General features: G+C 41.5%; 1 protein-coding gene across 3 annotated transcripts; it reads left to right on the plus strand.

Annotated features, from left to right (window-relative positions):
- The first annotated feature begins 733 nt into the window (after window positions 1-733).
- LOC147871385 (kelch-like protein 10) lies at window positions 734-17,500 on the plus strand. 3 transcript variants are annotated; one of them, XM_087361350.1, is made up of 10 exons: window positions 744-1,020; window positions 3,176-3,372; window positions 5,588-5,836; window positions 7,189-7,465; window positions 10,020-10,256; window positions 11,109-11,278; window positions 11,589-11,758; window positions 12,592-12,750; window positions 14,328-14,535; window positions 15,949-17,500. In XM_087361350.1, exons 2-10 carry the CDS (start codon window positions 3,179-3,181, stop codon window positions 16,088-16,090), a joined length of 1,806 nt encoding a protein of 601 aa, XP_087217476.1. In that variant the 5' UTR covers window positions 744-1,020; window positions 3,176-3,178; the 3' UTR covers window positions 16,091-17,500. The 3 variants fall into 3 exon arrangements, with proteins under 3 accessions (XP_087217478.1, XP_087217477.1, XP_087217476.1); XM_087361351.1 differs by lacking the exon at window positions 12,592-12,750 and having other exon boundaries at window positions 743-1,020; XM_087361352.1 differs by lacking the exons at window positions 12,592-12,750; window positions 14,328-14,535 and having other exon boundaries at window positions 734-1,020; window positions 15,949-16,057.
- The last annotated feature ends 1,966 nt before the right edge of the window (window positions 17,501-19,466 follow it).

Consider the following 19,466-nt stretch of genomic DNA (forward strand, 5'->3'; position numbering starts at 1 on the left):
CTTAAACATGTCTGATGTTTTAGTTTTTACGTAGTAATACAGAGGACAACTTTTCTAGGTCAGTCAGACGTTTTAAAATCTTGAGTAAGACTCTAAACTAAGTCCCCCGAATGTGGGTCAAACACTTGAACAACCCACGTTTTGGGGAGGGTTGGTTGCGTTTTAAAATCTTGAGTAAGGCACTAAAGTAACCCCCTTCGGGGGGGTAGTTTAGTTTCTTTTTGGTTGAATATTATTATTAGTATCAGATTACCTTTTTGGTGTTGGCAACGTCTTCTTTCACTTTCCTTCATTTCTTAAATAGTTTTATGTCGCTGTTCGGAGGCGATGTGCTGCTTCTGGAGCAGTGATAATGCGACTGGCTTGATAGTTTTTGATTTCTTTGTTGTGAAGCGTTATTTGTTTCCTCGGCATTGTTGTGTTCCACAACAATGCCGATTTTGTTTATAGTTGACATTGTTGATGACGTAATTTATTGACGACAACGACTAATCACTAATTTTTATAAGCAGAAGAGACCAACAATGTGTAAATATGGACCGACAATGGTCAGCCTTTACGTGAACACCTGTGCGCATAACAATGCAAGAAAAAGAATTGGAATTTCTAACCCACGCCTTCAACAATCTTGGCTGAGCATGCCGTAAGGCTCTTTTCTCTTTTCTTATGCATGCAGTATAATAGCCTGAATGAACCGTATTGCACTCCATTCCTTTACCTAAGAAACTAATTGTTACGTCAGCTGTTTACTCGGCATTGTTGTGTTTCATTATCGCCGTCAACAATCCGCTTTCGTCATTGCGGAAAGAGCTGAGCTGTGAATCGCTGGTGGAAGAAGTGCGTCGTAGAGTAGATAATTTTGTGCTGTTAAAAACCTTTTAGAATATTACAAGTTCTTTTCTTATATAAGAATTATTGAGAAATCTGTGAAACTGCCCTCCACTCTCTCCATTATATTTTAGATTAGATCGATCATTGTCGGTGGACGTCGTGGTCTCTTACAATTGAACAAAGTTTGAGGTAAGGGATTCCTATTTATTATTATTTTTCATCACATTTAATGTTTTCATCTGCATTTGTGAACTCGTGTAAGAGAATTTAACTTGTCTTCTTTAACACAATTTCAAGTGGCATTAGATTGACTTCTGTTTGTTCACGGCATCATTGATAGTAAAAGAATATTCCAGGAGGCAATTAACTTTTTAAAGGAATAAAATGTGTTTCGTAGCTCAGAATCTTAATAAAAATATGTGGATCTTAAGAAGTGGGATTTGTATTCTGAACAATAATTCTAAAACTTTACAATTCCTGATACATCGACATTTTAAAGCGTTTTGGAGAACCGTGAAGAATTTTTATTTCGGATTTAGAAGAATAAATATCGACGAATCTCCCTCTCATTATCTCCCTGCAACAGCAGATTAAATCCGGGGAATGATTGCTATTATTCAGTGCAAAGAATTCATGGGTGCAAAACGTGGTCTTTCTCTTTGAGGGAGGAACATAGACTGAGGGTCTCTGAGAATAGAGTGTTGAGGAAGATGTTTGGACCCAAAACGGGAGTGGGACAGATAAAAGAGAAAAATGCTTGACGAGCTCCACACCCGATGTTGTTAGGGTGAGTTGAGTGTTTATAAGGCCTGAAGGGAGGAGACCTCTGGGAAGACTTCGGCGTCAGTGGGAGGATAACATTAAGATGGATCTTAGGAAGATGGGACTCGATGTAGCGAACTGGCTCAGGATAGACCCTGGTGGCGGTCTTTCTGAACACGATGATGAACCTTCTGGTTCAGTAAAGGAGGTGGGCTATTCTTTGACGAACCGAGCTCCAAACGTCTTTTCATAGAATATCCTGCACATTGCAGTGTGTGAGTAGCTTGATGTAGGCCTGATCTACGAATGCGGTAGAACAACTTAGAGCTTTTGTGACTGTTCCCAACTATAATTCTCGCGTTCGTTTGATAAATTTAAAATATATTTTGTGCTCTTGGTTTATATAAACGTGCAATTTAGGCAGGAAAGTCCTTAATAACGTAAGCTCTTAAGCACTTTTAGTTCTATAGAGAGAGAAGAACTCGAAAATTTTATTTCTATGAAAAGTCGTAACTTTCTTTTTCCAACATTTATTTCTTAACTGTCTGGTTCTGCATCAAAGGTCACGCAATTTCAATGGCATATTTTTGTCGTAATTGTTCAAAATCTGTTCACGAGAGTAGAAGCATCTAAGACTTTATGGATTACTTGATATTTTATTCGAAATGTCTAAGTAGTTTACATAAAAGAAGATTTAACTTTATGCAGGTAATGACAAACACGCGGCATGACTTAATATTGCCTAAATCAGTCACATCTTCAGGGTGATTAAGCCAAGAAGAGTGAGATGAGCCGGGCATGTGGAGTGCATGGATGGGACAAGAGTTCTGCACCGGGTATTGGTCGGGAAGCCTGAGGGGAAGAGACAGCTGGGGAGACCTAGACGTAGATGGGAGAATAATCTCAGGCGGGATAGGAGTTGAAGGAGACTGGATTTTGTAGGCCCAGGGCAGGGTCTGATGGAGGGCTTCGTTAGTTCGGTGTTGAAACTTCATGTTCCGCAAGCCGTTTATGTAATTATGTCACATTTACAGCTTTGTCACTTTGTGTTGGATCTCAACTGGCGTTCCAGTAACGAAGAAACAAACTGATTCCATGGAGCCGAAGTCGTACTTGAGAATCTAACAGTAGCCCAGGTGATCAAATATCTCGCCTTTTATGAAACATGAAGTTTCATGTTCGTGTTTCCAAGATCCAGCCTCTAAGCCATATCCACAAGCCACATCTTCATTCCCCACCTCTCTAAGGTCCATTTTAATATTATCCCAGTAATGCAGAGGACTCTCAAGTGACCTTTTCTTTTCAGGTCTTCCGATTAAAGAGTTGCATTTCTTGTCTCTGCCATGCGTTCTACATGTCCCGTCCATCTCATCACCCTCGATCTGACAGCCTACAACTTATTAATAAGTGAAGAGATCTATAAAGCTCCATGTTACGCATTTTTCACCATTCCCTTGTCAGTAGCTCTCTAGCAGGGCCAGATATTCTTCCCAGTATTGTGTTCAATCTCATTCACTCTCAGTTGATGTGCACACGCGTCAGTATGAAGAAAAACCTGTAACAGCGATCGACTGTTTTTCAGGAGATGGAGTCAAACCAAAGTCTCTGCCGTTCTCAAGATGGCGACAGTTGCACGTACACGGAAGCATTGGTCCTCCTGAAACAGGTGAAAGAGCTGAGAGAGAATAAACTCTTGTGTGACGCGGTGTTGAGGTTGGACGACGACGGCGTCTTCCCAGTCCACAGAGTGATTCTGTCGATGCGTAGCGAATATTTCAGGTTTGTTTATTTAATGACGTGTTTGATTAACACGTGAAATAAGGACTTAATAGACCTCAATTCGTATGTGAAATGTTTTATCCCCTTTGCTATTTGTCTTTTGTTATTTGTTCATTGTCATGAAATTTCACGGCGATGAGGAAGAAGAAGAAGAATATCTTCTGGACGTTGCGCCGTAGAAACGAGTGGCATTTCAGACGTACTTACTGCCTTCTTTCCTTGATGATGGAGGCAGTAAGCACCTCTGAAACGTTCGATAATTTCTACGAGACAACATCCCAGAAGACGTACGTGGTTTTTTGTACTAATTTTTAAGTGCGATTGTACCAATCTGACAGTCAATCGATCTGGAGGGAGAAATAGAATCCATTTCCAAAACGTTTTGTTTTTAACACATAAAGACGACCGACTCAGTCCAGAAGCAAGTTGGTAATGCACCTTCGTCACGCCATTGTCCGGAACATTGAATGCTGCTGTGAGTTGCTCTGTCTGAAATATAATAAACTGTATCAAAGTACCTCGTAAAAAATGTTTCATTGTTAGGCGAGAATCGTTCGAGAATTTGTGCATACGTTAATTTGCTTGAGTTTTAAATAATGATTTGGTGCGTTCTTGAAATGAGAAGTGAAAATGTTTTGGCAGAACAAATGGATTTCATATTACGAACTGTTCTACCAACGAAGCTAGTTAGTCTAATAAAAATATGCTTAAATGTAGCAAAATTCGAGTAGGTAAATATGTATCTGAGACATTCTTCATCAAGAACGGTCTAAAACAAGGAGATGCTTTGTCTCCCTTGCTCTTTAACTTTGCGCTAGAATATGCCATCAGGAAAGTCCAAGATAGACAGGAGGGTTTGCAATTGAATGGGACACATCAGCTATTGGCATATGCTGATGATGTTAATTTATTGGGGGACGATATAAATACAATAAAGAGGAACGCAGAAGTTTTACTGGAGGCTAGTTAGACAGGTGAGGCTAGAAGTAAATTTAGAAAAATCTAAGTACATGTTAGTATCTCGTCATCAGCAGACAGGCGGGCAAAATTATCTTAGGGTGGCTAATAAATCCTTTGAAACTGTTACAAAGATCAAATATCTGGGAACAATAACAAATCAAAATGACACTCATGAGGAAGTTAGGAGGAGATTAAATTCTGGAAATGCTTGCTACTTCTCAGTTCAAAATATTTTGTCTTCCCGTCTGATTTCTAAGAACCTGAAAATTAAAGTACGCAAAACAATAATCTTCCCTGTTTGTTTATGGGTGCGAAACATGGTCTCTCACTCAGAGGGAGTAACACAGATTGCAGGTGTTTGAGAATCGGGTGTTGAGGAGTATATTGGGGCTTAAGAGGGAAGACGATGGGGCATGGAGAAAACTGCATATTGATGAGCTTAAAAATCTGTATTCCTCCCCCAGTATTGTAAGGGTGATTTAGTCGAGAAGTATGAGATGGGCGGGGCATGTAGCGCGCATTGATGGGACAAGAGATGTGCACTGGGTGTTGGTTGTATAGCCTGAGGGAAAATGACCGCTGGGGAGACCTAGACGTAGATGGGAGGATAATCTCAGGCGGGATCTATGGGAGATAGGAGTTGAAGGAGACTGGATTTTGTTGGCCCAGGACAGGGTCCGATGGAGGGCTTTGGTTAATTCGGTGATGAACATTCGGGTTCAGTAAGCCATCTAGTTATTTAGGTAGTAAGTTATTACGAACTGTTCAATCAGTGGAATGAACAACCTGCGATTTATGTTGAAATATTTGTGTTAATTTGCTGGTTGACTTTAAAATTTCTGTAGTAGTTGTTATAACCTCAGATATCTCTTGGAAGATTCGAGGGTATGTAAGAAACGAGGTGAATATTCTATAGTACAAATGTTCACTGCTTGCCATTTTACCCGTTTTCTTCACAGGTTATTTTCTGGTACTGACCTAAACGGTTTTCTGTCAGCATCCGATTTGTAAGTTATATTCAGTTAAGCCTACGCAAGCTCTTGAACCCCTCGCAGTTAATTTGGCCCCATTAGAACACGTTCTGGGAGTTTTCGAATTTTCAGATAACAATAATTCATCTACCACATTGACAGAAGGATACTTTTATTTAGCTACGTGAGTTATAAAACTTAAACTTTATGCGCTAGTCTTGTAATTTTCTGCTCGCCTTTTCTCGAAATCAGTTTAAATTAACGAATGCTTCGTGACGTTTCAGGAACCTCTTCACAACACAGCACCACAGTGAGGAGACTGAGATTCTTCTCCACGGGGTCAGCTCAGATGTGATGACCCAGATACTGGATTATGTTTATTTTCGCGAGGTGGACATCCGCTCCGACAACGCTCGTCAGCTGCTTGTGGTGGCTGAATACTTGTGTAATCCGGACGTGCCTAAACTCTGCTGCGACTTCCTCAAGGACGCGATGGACGTCGACAATTGTATCAGCATCATGCAGTTCGCAAGGTAATTGATGTTCATTTGTCATTTGCTGTGACGCCAGCCTTCGTCGCTGGAGCGAATCAGCTTTACTCAAGACAGCAGCCGAGTGCCGGGCCGGAGATTAAAGCCTCTGACTGAGGACGGCAAATTATAAAGTTTGGCAGGTTGCAATTAATGTGCCTGTAATTTAAATGTTCTGTTTTAAATACATATATTTCGATCGTTATTACGACGAGCAGATGACTAATTTCACCATGTAGAACGTAAATCATGACCTATTTCATGGTCACAATTAAATTTGTCTTCCTCTCGAATTCCTTTTCTTCTTTCTTTCTTTCTCTGCGGAATTCCTTGCTTCTTACATAATTCTCCAAATACCAAAATCAACATTCAGCCCCACATATTTCTGCATACAGCAAAACCTCTGTCGACCGAGCCTCGATTATCTGATTCCCGCATTAAGCGACCGAATTCCAACCAGATCGGTTGCGATTGGTTTCCACCGGCCAGATGTGTTAAAGCGATGTCCACGAGGTACAGTTCATTGATCTAATCTCACATCCAAATTCTGCTGAGTATTATGTACACTTCAGGGCATTTAGAGAACTGGTTATTATCGGGCAAAGACGAAAAACAACCCGCTGGTTCCCGTAGGTGCTCAACCCTTACTCCTTCTTGTTCAGGACAACACAGCAAGCAAATCAACTGACATCGGCAGAATCACACCAGAACCTCCAATTCATGCGATGGACAGAATGACAGATAAATTCACTATTTTAATACAGGGACTCCTTCGAACTGCGCTCACGAGTGACTTTTACCATCGGCTTGTGCGAGCGAAACGCCCGCATCATCTGCTGCCGAGGAAAATTTATATTGAATCTCTAGGTATTTGTTCATAGCCATGGCCACGTTCCCTTTTCCCTCGCTCATCCGACCCGTGGTTCCCCCACATAGTCCGGTTACACGAGGTTTCACTGGATTAACACACACAGTTAACAAAATGTCGTTTCGCCAAGGTTAATAACAGAATTAAAAATTCTACACTCCTCATCTTACTGCCTTCTTCGCTTGCGTACGCCATGCCCTTGTTTAAAATTGTAACCTTTTCACGAGGACGATGGCATTGCCTGGGAACATTCAGAGCCGAAAACTTTCTATTTTGCCCCGGTTAAACGAAGCGTCTCTCATCGTTGCCTCTCCACGTGTCTGCTCTCAGTCTCGTTCATTTGGGCTCCAAATGGTTAAGGTATAAACTTCAGGCGAAATACTGTGGTGTGCAAATACTTGAGAATTCAGTTATTGCTGCAGTGTTTCAATGTGTCAGAGTCCGAAGGAGATCGATTCTGAGTTGGCTCTTACCCTCGCTGTCGCAGGTTACACTTCTGCGTCGACCTTGACACTTACGCTCGTAGCCTCGTTCTGCTTAACTTCGTGGAAGTGTCTCAGCAGAGCGAAGAACTGCTGGAACTGCCTGTAGATGAGCTGCAAGCGGTAATCGAGGCCGAGGAACTGAACGTGAAGGACGAGAGAGTTGTGTGGGAGTGCATTCTCCGGTGGATCAACCAGGACCCGGACAACAGGAAAGGCCACATCGCGGACCTTTTGAAGGGCGTCAGACTGGAACGTCTGGACACAAAAGTTTTCAAGGAGGTCAGTATTGCCCCTGAAATCGTGGATGTCTATGGAAAGTGATGCCCGCATTTTCAATTCCATATTCACACGTGTTCGTAACTGATTAATGCAAATTGGGAGCCTTTTTCTTCGTCACGTGGAATCCCGTTCGTCTGTCGTGTGTTTCAGCTCGAGATCGTCCGAACAGATGTTCATTAGATATAATGCTGATGAGCTTTAACAGAATCTGTTGATATATTCCAATTCTGGTTAAAATGTTACAATAATATCGTGAAAATTTTACAATGTTTTGAATGCCTTATTCCGCGCAAAATTTGCTACGTAAGAAATCACCAGATTCCCTTAGTTACCATAGTTACAGTAACTACCTGTCGAATGCCGCTGGTAATACGCTCGCATATACGAGGTGCGATCGGAAAGTTTCAATACTGTGTCAATAGAGGGCGAACCGGATGTAGTACGAGCTTCTGCCGCTAGGGGGTGCGGCCTACATTCATAGTGAATCAGTGTGCCAGCCGGCATCATCGAATTAGCATTTGTTTCTTAGTTACGGGCGTTTTTGTAGTGCATTATACCGACCCTCCTCCGATTTCGGAATGGCGTGTGAATCAAATTTTGCCAAAGACTCGCCAAAACGGCTACGGAAACCTATGAAATGCTAAAGCAAGCATTTGGGGAGTCTGCAATGGGTCGTGCACAAACTTTTGTGTGGCATTCATGTTTTAAAAATGGCCGAACCTCTGTCGATGATGACGAGCGTTCTGGACGACCATCTTCGAGCACAACGCCCGAAAATGTTACGAAAATTCGGCAGGCCATTCACGAAGATCGACGTCGTACCATCAACGACTTGTGCGACATTGTTGGGTTAGGCTATGAGACCTATCAGCTGATTCTAAAGGAAGAACTCCACATGCGACGCATCATGACAACGTGCCAGCGCACACCGCCCTCAAAGTTCGGCAGTTTTGGCCTCAAACACCATGGCCGTCATCCCGCACCCTCCTTATTCGCCGGATTTAGCTCCGTGTGACTTTTTCCTCTTCCCAAAGATGAAAATTCAGCTAAAGGGAAGGAGATTTGAGACGATAGAAGAGATTCAGGCAGAATCGCAGATGGTGTTTGCCAGGCTGACAAAGAAAGATTTCCAGGGATGTTTCCAGGCTTGGCAGCGGCGCTGGGATCGTTGTGTTCACTCCCAGGGGAACTACTTCGAGGGTGATGGATGAATTTAATACCTGAGATAAGTGTACGGGTTTTTATACGCGCAGTCTATAAACTTTTCGATCGCACTTCGTATGTGTGTATGTGCAAAACAAATATTCGATTAGTCCTTTCATGCAGATATGGGAGTGGAGTTAATAATCGCCTTTTATTCATCGTCTGTAAGTTTGACAGTCCGTCGGCGCTACAATTTTTTATTACAGTCTCAGCGTTTATTAAGATCGATTACATGTTTCAGTTCAACTACAGCATTCCACCGTTAACTACATTGAAACGCCCACATAGCTTGAATATTAAAATCCTCTAACAGATAAATCACGTCTTCTAGCGAAGCGTTCTACTTACCCAAATATCCTACTGCCATAAGAAGCATATCTCTGACGATATATATAATCAACCCGAGATCACTTCAGAGTGATAATCGTCAACTGATTGACCACATAGGGACAACAGATATCCGAAAAGTGCAGCAAGATAGCTTTCTAATATATCCAAGAGGAAAATACCCAAGGGGCTTCAAATTCACAGACAGCTTTAACATTCTAATATGTTAAACGTACTCTCACAAACCAACCTTACAACTTATGAGATTATTACTTCCATTTCGGCATTCTCTTTAACCCCAGAGGAAAAATGTGTCCATTCTGGGTCAAATGCCCTGTGTTTTCAGCCACTCATCCCTTACTAATATTTGTCAAACAATCGCACGGATTCATGAAAATGTTATCTTCTTCAAATGTCTTTACATCTTATCATTCGTATCTACTAGTTTCGAAAACTTAAAGAGAATTACTTGATGATGACCAATTAAGGTCGAAACATGCAATGGCTCTTAACAGACATCGAGCCCATAACCACACGCTGTTGTGTTGACGGGCCTTCCACCCAAACATCTACATTCAGCAGGTTGCCTCCCTTGAAACTCGAAGCAACTAACTGACATAAATTCCTTTTGATGTTACGTAATTTTGACGACTAATTAAAGTTATCGAATCAAAAAGAATGTGGTGATCGCAGCGCGCATCTCGCACGGGAGAGACGAAAAATGAATTACAATTTTTGAATGTAACTCAAAATGCAACCCTTACTGAAGTATTTAACTTTCGGTTGAAACACATTTCAATAGTTTTCTCTAAGATTGATTTAAACTTGACTTCGCTTCTCTCAACAACCTGTGTATTTATTAAGAGCGTCGTTACATAAACCAAAAACATAGTTTTCTTTATATACCATAGTAGATTTCGGTGAGTTCCCAACCAAATTATGTGTGAATTTCTTATCTCATCAGCATTGGAACATGCCATCCCTTCCTAAGAGTTCACAAGGTCGACATTGTACTGTTCAACAGGTGTCAAATCACCCTTACGTGACTGAAAACGAGGCGTGCAGACCCTTGATCTCGGAGACGCTCAAATTCCTGGACGACGTGGAAAGGTTGACGAAGGAAGACGAGGAATTCGTGACACCAAGGATTGCCCGCCCGCGAATCCCTCAGGATTTTCTGTTTGCTATTGGTGGGTGTCGTGATAGAAGGCCGACAGATGTGATCGAAGCGTACGACGCACGAGCAGACCGGTGGAGTGTGGTGAGTTGCACGCATTTCTACTCTTAACGTACCTTGTTAAATGACGCCTCCGAGAAAAACTACTTTTCCTCTTTTTTGCTTACTTTTACTAGGTAAGTGTTTATTTAAGCTTAATCACAAGCACCTCCTCGCCTCTTTATTTCGTGTTCGCTTATTTAAATTGCACTAAATACTTTTTTAAGAGGAGCTCCAAAGACATGAATTAAAAAGAATAAATAAATAAATTACTCAAATGCTGAGTCTCGTGTAAAATGTAAGTTCTAATAGGAATCGACCAAGGATGTGAAGTTTGCCTTAAATACCATTTACAATAAGCGTCCTACATCAACTGTCATGGCAAACTGTCTGCTGATTTTAGTCATCGTTGATCGTCAGTGGATTTCAACGTAATAAAAGAAGCACTGCTCAGTGGGGATATTGGCCATCTGCGTAGTAACGCCTCGTGAATTAGAAGGCTGACATGCTGTTTGGGGTGGAGTGGGGGACGTACTGCCTCCAGATTTGCGTCGAATACCCCAAAACACCAAAATCTGTCTTTGCCATCGTACGAACCTGAAATGTCAGCTGTTGACCAGAAATTAATTCTACATTTGTCTGTCGTATTTGACGAGGGCACTGGTAATGTTTGAGCTTCTCTTCGGGTATTCCTGTTTCCTCCGTCTCTCTTATAATTCCACGATTGCTCCAAGTTAATTTCTCACGGTCTTTGTCGAGTGCCTCCCTCCTCGGTGTAGCCATTTCGGTTGCACCTCTGCTCTGGTGGTTGGTCGCTTGGCCTCTAATGTACGGACTTCACATCAGTAGACCGAATGACCCAAAGAAACGTAAAACCATTACCTGTCGTTCCTGCAGGTGGAGGGGTTCGACTCGATCGGTCCTCGAATGAACCATGGCACGGCAGTGGTCGGTTTCGACATTTACGTCATCGGTGGTTGTGATGACAGGAAATCATTAAGCTCATGTCGCTGCTTCAACGCTCTTACGAAGACATGCCGCAAGGTGGCGCCTATGCATGACTGCAGGTAAGATGTAGATCGGTAACTAAGGAACTCCTTGGAGCAGAGTCCTTCTTCAAAAGCTGATAGTCGCTCTGTTAGTCAAGTTATAAATCTGGGCAGGGGCTTTAAAATTGTACCACTCACACACAGGAGTATCGTGCAAAGTGTAAATAGGTAGGACTTTTGCGACAATGTTGGTTTTAAGAATGCGATTTGCTTGTTAACCTGAATTATGATTCAACAATGACAAGCTAACAATTGCGTTCTTCGAGAGGAAATGGATCTGAATCAGCAGTAAATGAGTGTAGCAGATCGTGTACTTTTTTCGTTTCAGATTCAGTTTAAGTGTGGCAGTTCTGCGAGGCGCAGTGTACGCCATGGGCGGTTACAATTATTATGATTATCGCAGAACGGCTGAAAGATACGAGTGCAAGGCGAACCAGTGGTCTTTGATCGCTCCCATGAACACAGGGCGACGCAATGCAAGTGCGGCTGTACTGAATGGTACGTAAATGCTGTGAAACAGAAATGTGTGACTTAGTGCAGAAGGCGAGGCGTCTGTCTGTCTGTCCGCGTGTGACAACGCAAGAACGGTTGAAGGAATCTCAGGATTCGAGGTTATCACGTTGCTAGTACGAATTTGGCTGTCGTTTGGCTTTTACCGACGTTTCAGAAGAAGTTTACGTCTTCATCATCAAGGCATTCCTCTTCAACTTGATCTTAGTTTCCCCCACTCCATTAACCCAAAATCCTTTAATAACCAATTCTTTTATCCGTGCTGCTTACTACGTTATTTCACGGACTGCAACGGCTGGAAGTTCTGAGTGCGTGATGGTTCCTTCTGTTCTTGTAAGCTGTCCCTCGACATGGTCTTCTGCCTTTGTAGTGTGCACTCGGAGTGAGTGCAAACAACCATCAAACTATCAAACTGGCTCTCATATAATATAGATTTAATATGTTTTTGAGACGGTTAATAATCTCATGTAAATAGCAAATTGTATTATAAATGTAGAGCACCTTTTAGCAGCTCGTACCGTACATCTTTGGTACCAAATTTGATAAAACCCGTTTCACAGAAGATGTAACTTACCATCATTTACATTATGCATTAATTTCAGCAGTTTATGCTGTTTATATTAAATTTTATCAGTTAAACTCGTTTCCTTTGACAGGCTGACTGTCTGCATTCGAAACAAAGAAACAGATGAACAGAGACGGCCGTGTCTGTGCAGTTTCTGTGACACGAAGGGGGACTTAATAGATTTACAAATTTAAGTACGGATTGTCCCATGTCTGTGCTCTGCATGGACCACTTTAATTATAGCTAATTTTTACAGACAAAATATACGTCGCTGGTGGATGTGACGAAAAGAATTCTCTAAACTCGGTGGAAGTTTATGACCCGGACACCAACCGATGGACGTTCGTTACACCAATGCTATCTGGACGTCAAAGTTTTTCTTGCGTCGCGTTCCACGGCTGTCTGTACGCCCTAGGTGAAAACTCTGGACATTCCGAGTGATGTTCCTCTATCCTTCTTCCAGAAATCTCTATTGTGAAATGTCTTCCGGTTTTCTTTGAGTGATTGAGATTTTATGAACAGCATTTTTCTCCTGTCTACGAGGCGCGTCCCAAAAGTAAGTTTCCCTGGGGCCGTTTACAGAAACAAAACACAATTTCATGGAAATATTTATTGCAACAGATACAGCAAGTGTCCAGCTATTTTTCAACATATTCGCCACCGGAATTGAGACATTGGTCATACCGTGGGACCAACTTTTGAATACCTGTGTCGTAGAAGTCTGCCGCCTGGGATTGGAACTACTGTGTGACAACCATCTCCGCCTCTCTGTCAGTCTCAAAACGCTGACGCTGACTGGACAGGAATTTCTTGAGGTGTAGGAAAAGATGGAAATCACTGGGAGCGAGGTCCGGGCTGTAGGGTGGATGATTAAACACCTCCCAGCTGAACTCCTGCAGGAGACTTGCTGTCCGTCGAGCCGTGTGCGGCCTAGCGTTATCACTGACCACACTTCACAGTCGGCGGGAGCTGGAATAAGAACCTCCATCTTCAACAGCTGCAACGATGCTACTGTGAGAACGCGGGAAGTGCCGTTAGTGCATGCGCCATGCTACGTCATTGCTCTATCATGTACGCACAGTCGCTTCGCGCAATATAAGGTTTGCTAGCTGTGGGACGAGTGGGAAACTTACTTTTGGGACGCGCCTCGTATATAGAGTTAATATGTCAGTAATTTTACACCCGATTCGTGATTTCGATTAAATTCTCCACAAAGAACACTTAACTAACTAACTAACAACGCATAATCTCTTGTGGTATTTCAAGTAATTTATGCCCCAGTTTTACAGGTAAATATTTTGTTCTTGTAGCAAGGAAATTTCAGTTTCGTCGCGCTGTTATCCCCAAAAATCCGATGGTTTAAAGCAGTCCCTTCGCAGTCTTTGATATTCGTTACTTGTTTGTGTAACGCCGTTTTGAACAGTGGCTCTTGTGTTGTTGATATTTAAGGCTACTTTCGCACGTAGTTTCATGAAGCAGAAAACAGATGTCAGGCGAAATTGCCTGATGCTACAATTACAAAAATAATATTTAATTTCGTTCCTGCTATTAATATTAACACTGCAAAAGGAAATGAATTTTTCTTCGTTGCATTTCATTCGTTCGTTCCGTTTATGGAATTACAAATTTTAAGAGCTTAACTTCCGTTGGGTAAGACGGGCGGAGTGTGAAGCATTGAACTTACGATAAATACAAACATCTAGAAAGTTATAATTATTAATGTTGAAGGTAAAATACCACTTGTGATACATAGTTTTAAAAGGAAGGATAATATTAAAATGTTTTTAAGGATCTAGAGTATGTGAAAATAGGTCAACTATCGACTTTTGTGAATAAGGTAATGAAACTTGTGGCTTCATAAAGGCCACACATTTCGTGGCCAGGTGACAGAGTTACAAATATCAAGAGGGGCCCAGCTCAATGGGGTTAGAATAAGTTCCCTTTGGCAGCTTTTTTATATGCTGTGGCCTATTACGGAATTTGTGTGTGCAGGAGGACTCAACAGGACATCAGACGAGCTCAGTACCGAAAAGTACGTCCCTGCAGAAGACACGTGGACCGAAATCCCTGACATGAACTTCTATTCAGATTATTTAAAAGCAGAAGTGTTCGACAACACGATCTTCGTTATCAGTAGATATTTTGACAAGGGCCACTTCGGATCCCAAGTCGCATATTTCGATGACATGGAAAATCGATGGTTTGTTTCTTTTTTTTATTGTTCAGGACTGTACAATCACAATGTGTTACTTTCGAAAAGCATTAGGAAGTGAATCATTTCCGGTCAAGGTAACCGCGATCTTGCTGATGCTGCGCCGTGTAGTGACGTAGAAACTGACCAACGTTTCAGAGGTTCTTACTGCTAATCAGGGACTTGAATACAACGCGCAAATTGGGTGAGAGGAAGGGGGTAGAATGAACGCAGGTAGGGCGATGTTGCGGTCAAGGTGAATCTTTAAAGCAGAGGGCGAATGACTTGGAAATGCTAATCAGACGTAAGCTGTGACTGCATTAATAAGAAGCTCTTTGACTAAGTTTCTTTGATCAGAGGCACTCTCTTGGGCAGGAAGTGTCTGGCTTTCGGCACATCAGCATCGCCATAATCTTCCGCTTTCATCAAAGTCTTAGGCTAGTCTCATGTTCCCATTTTTGATCGAAGTTTATTTCAAAATGGCTGTCTCTTGCCGTGTTTGACCACGCAGTCTCCTGCCATCTGTTGACGGAGTTGGTAAGCAGCTCCAAAAACTTCCCAGAAGACAAATTTCTTCACACTTGTTTGTGCAAGAGCCAGAAATCCCTCAGAAATTCGTTTGATTTTTGTCTGAGTCTGTTTTACGTCCAGCAGAACCTCTCTAGAAATATTTTTGATGGGACAAATTTTTTTTGAAAGTGTATTGCTAAAAGAGGGAAATATTGTCATGGGCGCATATCTCTAACAATACACGCTTATCTCGCCAAAGAAAGTGTGTGATTAAATTTATTATTCTGACCGAAGGTAATGGCTTAATGAAGTGTACGAAAGTTAGCTAGTGCGGAACACAAGTCATTTGACAGCGTTTTAAAATTGTCATAACCTCTCCCTCCACTTTGATGTAATAAAATGTATTACGTTATAATAGCACGTTGTCCGGTGTTCTGTGCGCATGAGTGAAAGAAAGATCACGTGGGAACTGTTCTGAAATATGGTGTGGCAATCGTGCATTAAATTCCGATTGGGGGAATTTTTGTTAAGGTTGTTTGGAAACAAATTATAAGCAACGACATTTCGGTGGAAGCTGTTCCCTTAGCTTCAAGCAGTTTTCCATTCAACTCAAAGACAGAGCCAGCCCATCAGACATAATATTTATAACGACTGAAAAAGTTAGTTTTAAGAAAATTGTTAATTTCTTGACATAAATGCACCGACATTCAAATTACATTTCTATTAAATTTATATTAAATAAATTATTTATGGTAGAAGACGCATTCCTTCATGAGATTCATCATCGCATGTGGAGCTACATATTTTCTGTAACTGTGTCCGCGAAATGTGATAAAAATTGTCTTGAGTGTGGATATTACCGATGGATGATGAAAAAGGGTTTGATTTCACTTTTAATATTTCAAATTGCAGGTACCAGGCGGCAGACATGAATGTTCATAGAATCGAGTTTTCGACTTGTGTCATCAAGAACCTACCGAACGCAAGAGATTACGCCTACAAACACAGAGACAAATTAATGGAGGAGAAATGCAATGAGAAGATGGCGGAGTAACGTAAAAAAATGTTGGTTTGGGTAAAAAAGCAGGCAACTTTCTATTTACGATCGAGTTCCGTTCCAAGACGTTGTTCGTTATATGTATCTTGCATTCCTGAGCTTTTACGATACATATCGTATACGAGGTGCGATCGGAAAGTTTATAGACTGCGCGTATAAAAACCCGTACACTTATCTCAGGTATTAAATTCATCCATCACCCTCGAAGTAGTTCCCCTGGGAGTGAACACAACGATCCCAGCGCCGCTGCCAAGCCTGGAAGCATCCCTGGAAATCTTTCTTTGTCAGCCTGTCAAGCACCATCTGCGATTCTGCCTGAATCTCTTCTATCGTCTCAAATCTCCTTCCCTTTAGCTGAATTGTCATCTTTGGGAAGAGGAAGAAGTCACACGGAACTAAATCCGGCGAATAAGGAGGGTGCGGGATGACGGCCATGGTGTTTGAGGCCAAAAACTGCCGAACTTTGAGGGCGGTGTGCGCTGGCGCGTTGTCATGATGCGTCGCATGTGGAGTTCTTCCTTTAGAATCAGCTGACAGGTCCCATAGCCTATCCCAACAATGTCGCACAAGTCGTTGATGGTACGACGTCGATCTTCGTGAATGGCCTGCCGAATTTTCGTAACATTTTCGGGCGTTGTGCTCGAAGATGGTCGTCCAGAACGCTCGTCATCATCGACAGAGGTTCGGCCATTTTTAAAACATGAATGCCACACAAAAGTTTGTGCACGACCCATTGCGGACTCCCCAAATGCTTGCTTTAGCATTTCATAGGTTTCCGTAGCCGTTTTGGCGAGTCTTTGGCAACATTTGATGCACACGCCATTCCGAAATCGCAGAAGGGTCGGTGTAATGCACTACCAAACCGCCCGTAACTAAGAAACAAATGCTAATTCGATGATGCCGGCTGGCACACTGATTCACTATGAATGTAGGCCGCACCCCCTAGCGGCAGAAGCTCGTACTACATCCGGTTCGTCCGCTATTGACTCAGTCTTGAAACTTTCCGATCGCACCTCGTACGTTAGCAGCCATTTTAAAGCATTAAAAGCATGTACTAATTATCATATAATAATTTTCTGATAATTATTGTAATAAATACATTTTTAAAAGTTTCTTTATTTACATTTTACAATTATGTTCACTATACGTTTGGCATTTCGTTTTATGAGGAACTCTATCTATTGGCGGCTTTAAGGAATTTTGAATGATTTGTGACGTTCGTTATAGCTAACGTTCGTAGACCGAGATTTGCCTGTAGTTTGCAGTTGATTACAACCACGACTAACACATAATTTTAATTAAGTACCTTACGAAAATAATGTAGAAAACTGGGAATTGATGTAGGATCTATAAAAGAAAATTAAAAAAAAGAAATCATTTTGCAGCAAAGAAGGAAAAATTATTTCTCTTCGTTTTCTGCTCAAGAAGTCTTATTGAAATTAATTATTTTACAGACGTTTAATTTTATCTAAAATATTACCATCCATCAAGACACAGCAGTTTCACCTTGCGTCTTGTATTAAATAAATCCACTTGTGGCGACATGTTTCGAGTTCCGAAACCGTCTTTACGGTATCACGGGAAGATTAAATGTTCTTACTTCATGAACATCATTTACAAAACTTCATTATGAAGGCAGCACACTGAGAATTTTCTTACTGATTTCTGACCTACGGGTGATATTTAAAAAATTGCAAAATTAAATTTGACTGAGATGTCCTAATATACCGGGTAATTATGCCATGTCCCTGGGGAAGTACCAACTTTTTCAAATGTCGAAAGAACCCAAGCTGTGATATGAAGTAATTTCCGGTATGAAATGAAACGTGAAACTCGGAGAAGAGGTTCTGGTGTAGTGACCATAAGAACTTGGGGGGCTGTCTTCCTTGCTTCGGGTAGTGATGTGGCTGGAATAGTAACTAGCCAGTCAGGTCCATGCCGCCATGAGTCTGATGAACACAAGCCGTCTGGCTGAAGACCTCGAGAAAGGTAATCTGCAGGATTATTCATTCCTGGGCAATGTCCCATTTGACTAGGCGTGGTGTAGCTCAAAATTTCTGTAACTCGATTGCAGATGAAAGTTTTCCAACGGTTCGGATCACTTCTTATCCACCGTAGTCACTCCATACAATGGCTTTGATAATATCGGATCCAGTTTCTTGGCAGAATTAGTGAAGGAGACGCGAGCCTATTAGTGCCGCGAGCAAATCAGGCCTTGAGAGTTTCTTTCTTTATAAGTGCTAACCTATTTTCGCTGCACACCAGATGAACGGAGCATTTGTTATCAGAGGTTGATCGAATGTGTAACACGGCGATATACACTCTCTTTGAGAGGTCGCAAAAGACGTGAATTGCTGATTTATTGTGCGTCTCCGATGCACCTATCCATCTTGGAATGCGTATGGAGGATACGTAGTGTAGCGAATTAATTTATAATATATATTATATAATCAATAAAATTTTAAAATAAATCATTACGGGATTAAACCTTTGTTGCAAAAAGAACAAGAGTGTTAACTTGCGCGCGTGCACACACAGGGACACTTCGAATTGAGGAATATAAATATTTTCTCTTATTGGACCTTGAACTTATAAATTTACAATGGGGACCGTCCATATTCCTGTGATGTGTGTAACAAATCATTCATTGAACAGAGTAATCTGAAGAGACATCAGCGTACGCACAGTGGAGAAAGGTCATATTCCTGTGATGTCTGTAATAAATCATTCACACTTTGAACTACACTGAAGAATCATCAACACATACACAGTGGGGACCTTCCATATTCCTGTGATGTGTGTAATAAGTCTTTCAGCCATAGAAGTAGTTTGAAGATACATCACCATATACATAGTGAGTGTCCATATTCCTGTGATGTCTGTAACAAATCATTCATTCAACAGAGGAATCTGAAGAAACATCAGTGCACGCACAGTGGAGAAAGGCCACATTCCTCTGATGTGTAATAAATCATTCACACTTTGAACTACACTGAAGAATCATCAACACATCCACAATGGGGACCTTCCATATTCCTGTGATGCGTGCAAGACTTATTCTGCTGTCAGAATGCAAATGAATACCTACTCGTGCACATTTGCTTTATACAGGAATATTATCCAGGATGGGAATAGTAATTGTGCATTTGAGGCAAAGGGCAGTCACATTCTTGTGTAATAAAATGATGAGCATCTCATGACATATGACGTGAAGTTTCTCTGCGACTAAATGCAATAAAATCTTCTCACATCTCGTGTTGTGTTATTTGTATAAAATTCATTCTTCAAACAAGCAAAACGGTGACAGTGACATCTTTTTAGTTTAACAATTTCATTCAGTTCATTACTTCCAAAATATTTTATAACTGTTTCA

The sequence above is a fragment of the Zootermopsis nevadensis genome, unplaced genomic scaffold (assembly GCF_977971745.1).
Source record: "Zootermopsis nevadensis isolate Lab colony 2312 unplaced genomic scaffold, Znev_1.0 Znev_ptg000057l, whole genome shotgun sequence".
Classification (NCBI taxonomy): Eukaryota; Metazoa; Arthropoda; class Insecta; order Blattodea; family Termopsidae; genus Zootermopsis; species Zootermopsis nevadensis.

Coding starts and splice junctions, on each gene's coding strand:
- LOC147871385 (XM_087361350.1), top strand. CDS start 3,179: ATGGAGTCAAACCAAAGTCTCTGCCGTTCTCAAGATGGCGACAGTTGC. Junction 10,257..11,108: donor GAGCAGACCGGTGGAGTGTG/GTGAGTTGCACG, acceptor TCGTTCCTGCAG/GTGGAGGGGTTCGACTCGAT. Junction 11,279..11,588: donor GCGCCTATGCATGACTGCAG/GTAAGATGTAGA, acceptor TTTTCGTTTCAG/ATTCAGTTTAAGTGTGGCAG.